An 11,249-nucleotide genomic window follows, 5' to 3' on the forward strand; every position below is an offset into this window, starting at 1 on the left:
TCAGCATCTGGCAGCATCTTCTCTTTCCTGTTATTGTGAACAAATCTGAAAAATTGTGAACCAGTTGGTGCCAAATGCCTTTGAATTGTTGTGGCTTCAGTGCAGACCTGTATAGTGTTTGTCACATGGGAGTCATTCAATCTGCAGAGCATAATCTTGAATAGTTCCTATCCTTTCCTTCCTTCACCTCTAACCCCTGCTCTATTGTCTGTGTAAGGAAATGAGAGTGGAGTTGAAGGAGTTCACAGCTTTTGGATGTGGATAACCCACCCAATAATCAAAACATGTTTTAAAACATGTGAAGCGCACCCATATCAGCATGCAGACAGCCTTAATGTTCCCACAATCTGCTGTTAGCAGCATATAAGTCTGGAAATGTAGGTAACACCACAGTTATCTGGAAAAAAAGTTCAGAAATGTAACTTTTCCCTTTTTGGAGTTCTCTGTATTGGTACTGATAGTAACATTCACTGCTTAAGCCTTCTACTTTCACTGAAGAGGTTACCTAATTCTGCAGTAAAAACCAGACTGTTGAGCTAAGGTTGAGTGTGGAGCTGACTGAATGACCTATTGCAAAATAGTCTATGCCTTAATAAATTAAATAGAGGAGCTTATTACTAAGAAATAAACTTCAGAAGAGGAGGTGATAAATTGCCCCCAAGTTCCCGTTAAGTAAGGTAATTCCCAGGCTTGCTAGAGAGAAGGAAAGGAAAAGGTATGTGATACTTGAAGACTGTTTGGCCTCAGGCATGGAAGATGACACCCTGGGAGACATGCCTGTCTATTCAGGTTTTATTTGTATAGCACAAATTCACATCAAAGTCATCTCAGGACAGATAAATCAATTCATTATAAACAATAGTCTAAACAAAAAAGAAGAAAAAAATAATAGTTTAATTAAGGAAAAGCCAAAGGATTGCATCAAATCTTCACTTCGATTCATTCCCCCATCCTTAGCATGTACAGGGCAGCGGTTGACAGTGGAAAGGAAAAACTGCCTTTCAATAGGAAGGAAAAACCTCCAACAGAACCCAGCTCAGGGAGATCTGATCAAGCCTGATCTTAAATATAAAGAGGGTGTCTGCCTTCCGGACCCTAACTGGGAGCTGGCTTCATAGGAATGAGGCCTGATAGCTGAAGGCTCTGCCTCCCATTCTACTCTTAGAGATTCTAGGAACCACAAGTAAACCTGCAGTCTGAGAGCAAAGTGATCTTTTGGGAATATATGGAACTACGAGATCTTTGATATAAAATGGAGCCTGGTCATGGAGAGCTTTTATATGTGTGTAGAAGAATCTTAAAGGCTATCCTAGATTTAACAGGGAGCCAAAGAAGAGAGGCTAAAACTTGAGAAATGTGATCTCTCCTGCCTGTTCTCATCAGAACCCTCGCTGCAGCATTTTGGACTAGCTGGAGACTTTTCAGGGCATATTTGGGACAGCCCATTAATAAGGAATTGCAGTATTCATATCTGGAAGTAACAACAGCATGGACTAGTTTTTACTGCATTGCTTTAAATGTCTTTAATTTTATAGTGGAAAGTAGATCATGGATATTCTCTCTTACTAAAACTATTTTGTTTGTGAAGAAACATATGAAGTCATCACCGCTGATAGTTAAAGGAATAAATGGCTCAACTATGGCTCTTAGTCTGACTACAATGCTGAAAAGAAACCTGGGGTTGTTCTTGTTCTTCTTCATGATGATGAATAATAATCCATTCTAGCCTTACGCACATCTTTCCTATTTACTATTAAACTTTCTTTCCAGACTAAGTGAGACTCTTCTAGACCAGATGAAGCCATTTACTTTCTAATTATCTTGATGTCAGTTTTGAAGCTCGAGGCTGTGAATTAAACCTGGTTATCTTCTTTGTTAGAGTAGCAACATTTTCTAGTATTGTACACATTAAAGCTGTCTTTCTGTCAACAAATTGATTAATCTGTGTCGGAGTAGAGCTTGGCCAGGTGTACTGGTGAAATTTATTTCTTAAATTTGGTAACACTATCTGACAAGCATCTACTGTAATGAAATTACTTCTCAGTTATTGTGTAGTCATGTAAACTCAAACGTTAAGAAATGATCAGACTGAACCGGGTTATGAGGAAAAACTTAGTTCTTCACCATCAATGCCATACGCCAGAACAAGGTCAAGAGAATCAGTAGGGCTGTGGAAATTTTGTTTAAAAAGCCAATTGAATTTAGTATAGAATTAAAGACAATATATGAGCTGCCATTTTCATCATCAGCATGACTGTTAAAGTCACCCAGTACAATTGCTTTATCAGAATTCATCAAGTCCAATAAGAGGTCTGAAAAATCAGTCAAAACTCTGCATTCAAAACTATATTTCCATCAAATTATTTCCTCCTATTAATATCTGTCGCTGTTAGGCCCAGTCAGCTGGTGACCTTTGACCAGTGTTAGATACACCCACATGCAGCAGTCTAACAGTTTTAATCCTCTAGCATTTGAATTTATCTGAATCGCTTCAGTGGAAGAGATAAGATGATTGCTTAGATTTAGCATACCCACAGCAAGGTAGTGGTTTGCTTAGTTTAGCATGATGACTGAACACAAGGGCAAACACATAGTGGAAACAGGGAAACAGAAAATTAGGGAAAAATAATTTTCTCTGGAAGCTAAAGCAGCTTTTTCCTGAAGCTAACTACTTGAATGCCCAAAAGAAATAAATGATGCTTCCTCCACCCTCCTCTGCCCTCCACTCCTATTTTTCCTCCCTAACAGCTTCTCCTCCCTCACTTCTTCTGAATAAAGTCATGGAATCTCCCTAAATTCCAAAATGACGACAACAGCTGCTCGTTGTCTCATATCTGAAACAAACATTTGTGACGAAATATCCAGCATAACACACACCGATAATTACCAAAATCTGTGAATGTAAAACATCCAAAACCAAACACTTTGGTATAAATATAGAATTTTTTCAATAATATAATGTAGCTCTATGTGGGTGTGCAGCTGTAAAGAAAATCAAAGTTGATACTGAATTAAATGTCAGTATTGGGGGGAAAAGATGTTTTTTTTCCATATAATGATAGTTTTCAGCTTTAAATAACTGGAATCAGAATACCACAAGCAACACATTTTAATAGTGTAAGAAAATAATTATTTGCTGCACACATGCAAGGAAACATTGCAACACACAGCTTGAGTAAATGTACTCAATTATATTTTACCTCTGTGTCACAAAAGCAACAGTGCCACTGTAGCAGAGCATATGAGGTTCACCTAACTGTCCAGCAGAGGGCAGTGTTGCACCAATTCTTAGTGCTGGTGATTGTTATGATCCATGAATGCAGCTTTTTTACTCTCCTGAAGCCCAGAACAGCAGCTCTTTGCTTCCATTATCCATGAAAATGAATAAAAACTAGTGTAGCTTTAAATGCAGACTGTGGGTAAATATATATTTCCTTGTGAAAGCACTGCAGAGCTAACATTCAAGGTGGATTTTTGTTGTATCAAACAACAGTGTTGTCAATGACTTTGTGGCAAAATTAGGATTACATGTTGAAAATAATAATTAAAACTTTTCATTATATTTCCAGTAGAAAGAAAATATATTTTAAAAATACTATATCTCATGTTTTATGCAAATAATTCCTAAATGTTAAGGAGTTCACATGAGGCAAAGAGATGAGTGGAAAACCAACATTTAATAAAAAAATAAATAAATAAATAAATAATGAATTATATTATAAGAATTTGTCTTTATTTAATTCTTGTCATCAGTATTAAATTTTGTTTTTGTTCATAGGAATGTAAATGTTTCTCAGTGTTCAGCAGACATGACTTTTATATGAAATCATTACATAAATGACAAGCTAATACATTCATGTAGGCTTCATTATTAATACATGACACTGTAGGTCGGAGAACAATGATAATAAAAAAGAAACAGGATGTGTGCAGCCTTTGCTTTTCTGCCTGTGCAAAGCCAATGCTGTCACTGATTTAAAAATGCATTAGTCTGACTGAACATTAAAGGTATTCACAGATAAAATAGTGACACCAATGGAAAACACAAAAGTCAGGTTGACTGCACACTAAACATGAAAAATACATCTAGATACAATATAAAATTCTGTTTCTTTGAAAGAATATTTAGTTTTTTTTAGCAAACAGGTCAAATTGATTCATGAGTATGTCATTAAATTTTTATTGAGCTGCAGAGAAGAACAAACTGAGGATGTTTGTATTCCACATGCGATGTTTAAAAGATGTAAAAATTTTATTTGGTAACAAAATGAGAAAACAAAGTCATGTGCATACCATTATAATCAATGCAGTATCATGTCCTGAAAGGGCTCATTTTTATTTGAAATGAGTAAAAGAAATGATGCAATTTGTCAACTGTCAGAATATTTTGTTTTATTATTTGTTACACAAGAAATCAACTTCTGAGATACAGCTGCGCCATGATCAGGTTACAATGAATGTGAATCATGTACATATTTTAGTTTAGTTGGTTATTTTAGTAAAATTAAGGGATTGCTGTTACAAATTATTTTGAGGGGAGCACACACCCCTTGAAAGTGGACTGTTGGTAGAGGCTTACCATTCAAAACCCACTGGGAGTGGGGTCATTCAAATGATGACCCCACTCCCAGAGGTAGGTGAAGTAATCTTAAACCACAGGACATAATTGTTGAATCAAAGTTATGGATCATTTAACCAACAGTTAAGTGTTGTGTAGATTTTAGTGAATGCACAAGTTTGATGCCTCCCAGTGAAAACAGCTGCATAATTCATCCATAAGTGTGAAGCCAGTAGCTGAAAAAGTGTTTTAGGTGATCACAGTTTTAGCTGCACTGATGCTTTCAGTATAAAAACTTGACATGTACTGAGAGTGGACATGCAGGCACGTGAAGGTCCTGAGCTTAGATGTTACATAGTTTTGGACAACAGGTCCATTTACAACAAGCCCTTTTATCAAGTCGGTTGCTCATAAAGTGAGGGCCAGTGCAAGCATGCAAAAACTCATGAATGCTTTTACAAGTTGTTCTGCAGCCAGCTGATGTAAGACCTGACTGCCTTCTTCCCAATATCAAAGTCCATTGGCCAGGCTATAAAGCTGAAACATCCGTGGAAGCCACCCTCATAGTGGTCGGTGGTGACTGAGACTCCTGCGTCCTGTAAGCGCCGAGCATACATCAACCCATCATCCCTCAGCACGTCATGCTCACACGTTAGGATATATGCACGCGGGCACTTAGTCAGCACCTCTGGTCCAGCCAAGAGAGGTGCTGCTCGTACATCCAGAAACCCTGGCACCTTCTTCAGGACCTCATGCAGTCCCTTCTCCACGACGAAAGGTTTGTGGTTCTTCTTGAACTTCTGAGGGAGCAGGGCGCTCCAGTCCAACCGTGACCTCAGCTCTGGGGTGTAAGCTGAATGTTGTAAGGCACTGTGATTGTTTGCTAAGAGCTGGGGCTTCAGGGAAAGGTCAGCGCCAAGGTACTGCAGCCAGAAGTGGATCATAACTTTTCGTGTGAGGATGGGCATGTACTGGTTCTGCAAGTAGGAGGGCGTGTTGAAATCCAGAGCCTGAAGCACTGGGTAGATCAAAGCCTGGACGCTGAATTTCACAGTCAGACTGTCATCAGTGGAAATCTGGGAAACCATAAAAACACACACAAAGCCTTGCATTTCACTTTCTTGCTTGACATTAACAAAATCAAAGAGATAGAGGAGATGGTTTCTGCATCTACCTCCTGAGCGACTGCAGCAGCCAGATTTCCTCCAGCGCTGTCACCTGACACAGCCACACGTTCCGGGTCGATTGCATATTTGGCCAAAACCTCTGGTGATAAGAAGTGTTTGGCAGCAGCGAGACAGTCTAAATAAGGGACTGGAAAGTGTACCTCTGGATACAAACGATACCTACACACACAGAGGTCTCAAATATTAATTCAGTGGTAGTTTAGAAAGTTTATACATCATTTAAAAGGTGATCAGTTAAATTCACACTATCATATAGAATGTGTCTCATAATGGAATTTTTTACAGTCTCCTTCAGCTATAAATATTAAGATTGTAGTGTTATAAGATGATACTTACTCCACAGAGACCACAACAGTGTTGAGTTCGTCTGAAACCATAAGGTTAATGGCATTGTATGTCCCTACCTCTGAAGAAGTGAGATTGGGGTAGAAAGAGGTAAAAAGAAAAAGGATGGCTTTATAACACATTTATAATACACACACCAGCTCAAGCCCTTTCCTATTTGACCAAAACATCATTTGAGCAGTCTCCAACTAAAGGGCAAGATAATTGTAATTATTTTAGCTTCAGTCTCAAAATCTACAGTCTCTTCTGGTGCAACAATAACACTTTTGTACTTACTGCCACTGCCAAAGGCCCAGCCACCTCCATGGAAAAACATCAACCCTCTCCTCAAATGGCCTTCCCCTCCAGCCGGAGGCTCATAAACTCTCACTGGGGTTCCAGCAAAAGTGATGTCGCTAACTTTCATTCCTGGCATGACCCCTCCACCTTGCTCAGAGCTCAGGAGCCACCTCATTGTACTCTCGTAGCCCTCTACTGACTGTCTGACTGACATGATGTAATGATCAAGGCCCAGCCAGGATTTCAAAGAGGCCTGAGGACAGAGGAGAGAGGACATTTAAATAGCATACGTGTCAGGAAACCACTGGCATATAATACATAAAGGGAAAGGAAAAGAGCAAATTATAGAACAGAATGAGAGAAAGGACTAAATTTATTTATCTCTTGTTAGGGATTTACATTTCACCCAGTCACATCTCTCCTCTTGCACAGTGTGTTATGGCCAGTGTCTGCCCTCTGCCCCACTCAAAAATGTCTCAATACTTTTCCTCATCAAGTGCCAGAAGACAATTTCTCAGCAGCTCAAAACAAGTCACTTTGTTTTTTGACAAGCAAAGTTTTCACTGAAACAGATTTGGCTTCAAATTAATAATTAATAAATAGAAATGGAGAAAATAAAGCAAAACTTGAGTATGCACTATTCAAAAGAGCTTTACTGTCAATATGGTCACCACCTTTCTTCTTCAACTAAGCCTGAAATCCTCCTATGGAATTAAAAAGAAACCTTTAGGAAGACAGGAAGAGTAGTGCTCGTTTAAAGACCACTTTAAAGGTTACAAAACCCCATTAAGTGCAAAATATACAGAAATTATGGTAACCTATTTTTGTGCTTTGTATAATAGAATTCAGTCATGTCAACTACAAAATTGTGTCTGTTTTTTAAATAGTGCCATCTAAAGGCCTTGTGGGATCACAACCATTTGTTATTGGTTTGTGGCCGTTCTCCTTGTGCACTAATATTTCATCAAATATTTCAATTTATCATGTACAATAGATTATGCATTGCTTCAATATTCTGCTGTTTTACACTGAGAAAGGTTGTTCTTGAGTTTTCTTTTCTAAAGTTTTTCAGTGTAGTCTTTGCCATACTGGGACATACCTCTTCCCTATCTTGACTTCAAAAAAAGACACAGAAAATGGATAAAAAGCAACATGAAAAGTTGTGTGCTTTTAGAGTATTGGGGTCATAAAAGCAGCATGTTGGCTTCACTCTGTAGCAACAAGTATCTGATGTTTCTGTTCGGGTACAGTTTGACTTGCACAATGTCGAACAAAGGTGAGGTGCTGGAGTCCACTGTCCTTACAGGCCTCAATAGCCACACCTTTCACTCTTAGCCATGATAAACATTTTTAGCCATTTCAAAATCACACTCTTGCTACATTGAGCCTTTTATACAGTTTTTTGACATTTCCTCTCAATGCGAAAATAATAAAATAAATAAATTAATTAATCAAAATAAGCATTTCATGATACAGCTGTGAACAGACATCCTGGTATCTAACAAAAACAAGAACTGTGAAATACACTTTACACAGTGTCTGCACACAAAAAGCCATTTGAGAACTTGAACTTAAGGTTTTTCATCATGTACTTCATATAGTTCTTTGTTTTCATGAGCATTTATTAACATGTGCTTTGAAAAAGCTTGCTTAATATGCACATTATTGCAAAACCTTTGTTGTGCAATAAATAAATAAATAAATAAATACGTACATACATAAATAAATAAATAAATAAAACTGAGCACCTGTTAATGACAAAGGTTAAAGTCCAAGTGTGTGTGTGTGTGTACAATATAATACACACTGGTTCTGCAGACTTGTGCAAATGAATGAAAGCGACCCCCCTCTGTTTGATGCAGTCTTGCTACATTGCACGCCTCATAAAACACTTTTCTTTTCTTACCAGTTGCATGACTGAACGAAACCCAGCATCAACCACCATCAACTTCCAGGGCTCCTCGATAGCATCAGGCAGCGGCATGTAAATGTAGTAAGCAACCGCTAAGGTTAACAACACAGTAACAACAAGCGGCTTCAACCCCATCTTCCCCCTCTGGTGTCTGACAGCTTAGGTATCTGTTTGGTCTCACGCGGACGTTTGTGATCCTGGTAATGCGATGCAGCTTTTATTTGACAGAGGGCTGAAGTTGACACAAGGAAGATGCTGCAGCTTAAACACTTCCGTTGAAAATGTAAGACTTTGTTTAGCAAAAATATATTAAATGCCAAATAACTGTACCTAGCCAGTAAATGTTCTCATTGATAAAAGCAGCTCATGTATTTTCGAATCTAATTCTCAACCAAACTCAAATTTTCAAATCATTTAATTATTTTTATTTTATAGTTTTATTTTATTTCGAAGGTTTAGAAGCTGAACGAGTTGGTTTCTGGGAGTTTGAGTTTTCTTGACCTTAAGAAGATTTTTTTTATAAAGCGTTAATGAACGCAAAGCTGTAATACATTTTTGATACCACGAGGGGGCAGCATAGAACTGCAGAGTGATTTGAACAACAAAAACAGAACCGAGTTTATTCAGTTGATGTTAATTAAGACACCCTGTGATTTGAGCTCGATATATAACTTCAAGTCTCTGTAGGAGACAACAGCTCTGCATGGAGCTAATGCAAGTAGATAATTTTTAGAAGGCATACTTTATTGTTTAACGAAGTATAAATTTCTCATCTTAGTAGGGGAAATATGTTATTGGCCCCTAGCTATAACTCAAATGGAGAATGCTGCAGTTACATGGTATGCATGATAAACCACTGAAGCGACTGTGACACCCCTTGGCTGATTGTCAAGACTGGTAAAAAATCTGGGTCATAGTCCCAGAAAGGCAAGCGTCAGCACAGTACAGTGAGCAATGACTAAGACGACAGCATGGGCAGTGCAGAGTCCCGACATCACCTGCCCTCTTCTCTCTGAGCACAGACTTTCGCTGATGGCTTTGTATGAGAATGTAGACATAGATCAGACTTGATGAGGATCTGACCCTGAGGAGAGCTGGTTTTCCAAAACATAGTAGCGAGACTATCAGACCATGTCAGATTAGCCCCTGGAGGACACAGAGTGGACCACAGCTGTCAGGATTACATTTGTTTTGTTTACATTTTATTTTAAAGAATAGTTGTTAAAGGAAGCAGAAAAAATCTGCCCATATAAAAAGTACCAGACTTCACTAAGCTGGGCCTCCTTCTAATGTTACATGTTCACATTTCTGTTCAATAATTCCATAAATGCAGATTTTTAGGGAAACAGAATGCAGCACATGGAAGATATGCATCACCAGCAGAGTGTGGATCATGCTGAAGAATTGGTTCAGCAATTTTTTTTCAAAGCCAGCAACCACATCTACAATTACTTGTGACGCACAGAAGTACAGACTCTTTGCAGTCATCTTAAAACCCTTAATCCTTCACAGGATCAGTAGATCACACTCATAAGCTCACAGATGTTGAAGTTGATCACTTTTCACAAATCCATCTGAATCAGGGGTATCAACTGGAGGCTTAAACTCTAAATATCATATATGCACTTTCGTAAATGTGTGATTGTATGGCAAAAAAAGTGTGCATTTAAGCTCCCTCTGCTTGCCCCCTCCCTCTCTGTTGTGTGTTGGCCTGGCGTCTCCCTGCAGTCTGTGGTATGGAGGGCAGAGACAGGGCCCCTCTCTCTTGTCGCTGGCTGGAATTACACTTATGGTCATTTAACTTGACTTAATGCATGAGGCAGAAATGGAGGTTTTCCATTTCAGGCAGCCCCCTCTTGTTACTAAGAATTACAACAGTACCTACAGCTAATTGCTCACCAGCTAGTATTCAAAGTTTAAAGGTTCTTAACTTGTAAAAAAAGAACAAATCAGAATGCAAAAGTTGTTTCACAGCTATTTGATACAAGTTAGAGAACGCAAGCCAGGAGAGACTCTCAGAGACTCTCCTGTCCTGATAATTTATGACTCTGATGTAGCTAATGTGTATTTAAAAACAAGAATGTCTGCAAACACGTCGGGAGAATAAATTAACTTTCGGGAGAATAACATAAATATAAATATATAAGTGTGTGTGTGTCATGTGTGTGTGTGTGTGTGTGCTTTACATAGAGGCTTGAAAGGAGTGATTTAGGCAAGTAGCATAACTTCTCTGACCAGGCACATATGACTTAACTGTGTCCATTTCTTGGCCTCAGGGAGTGTAAATGTAAGTAAAATCAGAGTACATAATCTCTGTGACCAAAGGAATGCAAATTTAAACTACTAAGACAATAACCAACTTAGATCTGTCTGTATCTGAATGATCAGCTTACTTGTTTTTCATTTAAATGATAATTTCACACAAGTTACATAAGGATGAATTGCCTTGGGTGGCTGCATGCAAACCTACACAGAGAGGACAATAATATATTGTGGTGTACAGAAATGTCATGGACAGAAGGCCAGTTGGCGTTTGCTATGCTTCAGCTGCAAATGCTATTTCTGAAATGACAAACCTGTCGCTCTATTGTTGAACACAAAGCAAGGTGCCATGTCGGAAAGAAGAGCAGTAGTGGCTCATTTTTGTGCAGGATGGCCCTTTGTTGTTGGTTTAGTGTATCAGGTACACAGTCTGTAGAATAATATGCAATCACTTTATCAGTTCTAGTTTTGATACATTTTAATATAAAACATCTTGAAATCCTCTCTGACAGATACCATCACTCCTCCACTCTAAAATAACTTCATAACAAGGAATTAAAGATGTCCAAATAAGGGGTTTGCACTTTCCATATAATGTGGTATTATAGTAAAATTAAAAAATAAGAGAGTTATATATAACTGTAAACAGACAATGGGGGACATTGGTAACTCGTATTCTGCTTAGTCTTTGCTTAGTCATTGCATC

General features: G+C 38.4%; 1 protein-coding gene across 1 annotated transcript; it reads right to left on the reverse strand.

Moving 5' to 3' along the window:
* Positions 1 to 4,633: 4,633 nt before the first annotated feature.
* LOC121631322 (neutral cholesterol ester hydrolase 1-like) lies at positions 4,634 to 8,490 on the reverse strand. Its single transcript, XM_041972153.1, has 5 exons — positions 8,276 to 8,490; positions 6,367 to 6,622; positions 6,082 to 6,151; positions 5,733 to 5,904; positions 4,634 to 5,634 (listed from the first exon to the last, which is right to left on the reverse strand). The coding sequence occupies exons 1-5, from the start codon at positions 8,414 to 8,416 to the stop codon at positions 5,014 to 5,016; spliced, it is 1,260 nt and encodes a 419-aa protein (XP_041828087.1). The 5' UTR covers positions 8,417 to 8,490; the 3' UTR covers positions 4,634 to 5,013.
* Between the last annotated feature and the right edge of the window lie 2,759 nt (positions 8,491 to 11,249).

Source organism: Melanotaenia boesemani, chromosome 20 (assembly GCF_017639745.1).
Source record: "Melanotaenia boesemani isolate fMelBoe1 chromosome 20, fMelBoe1.pri, whole genome shotgun sequence".
NCBI classification, from domain to species: Eukaryota; Metazoa; Chordata; class Actinopteri; order Atheriniformes; family Melanotaeniidae; genus Melanotaenia; species Melanotaenia boesemani.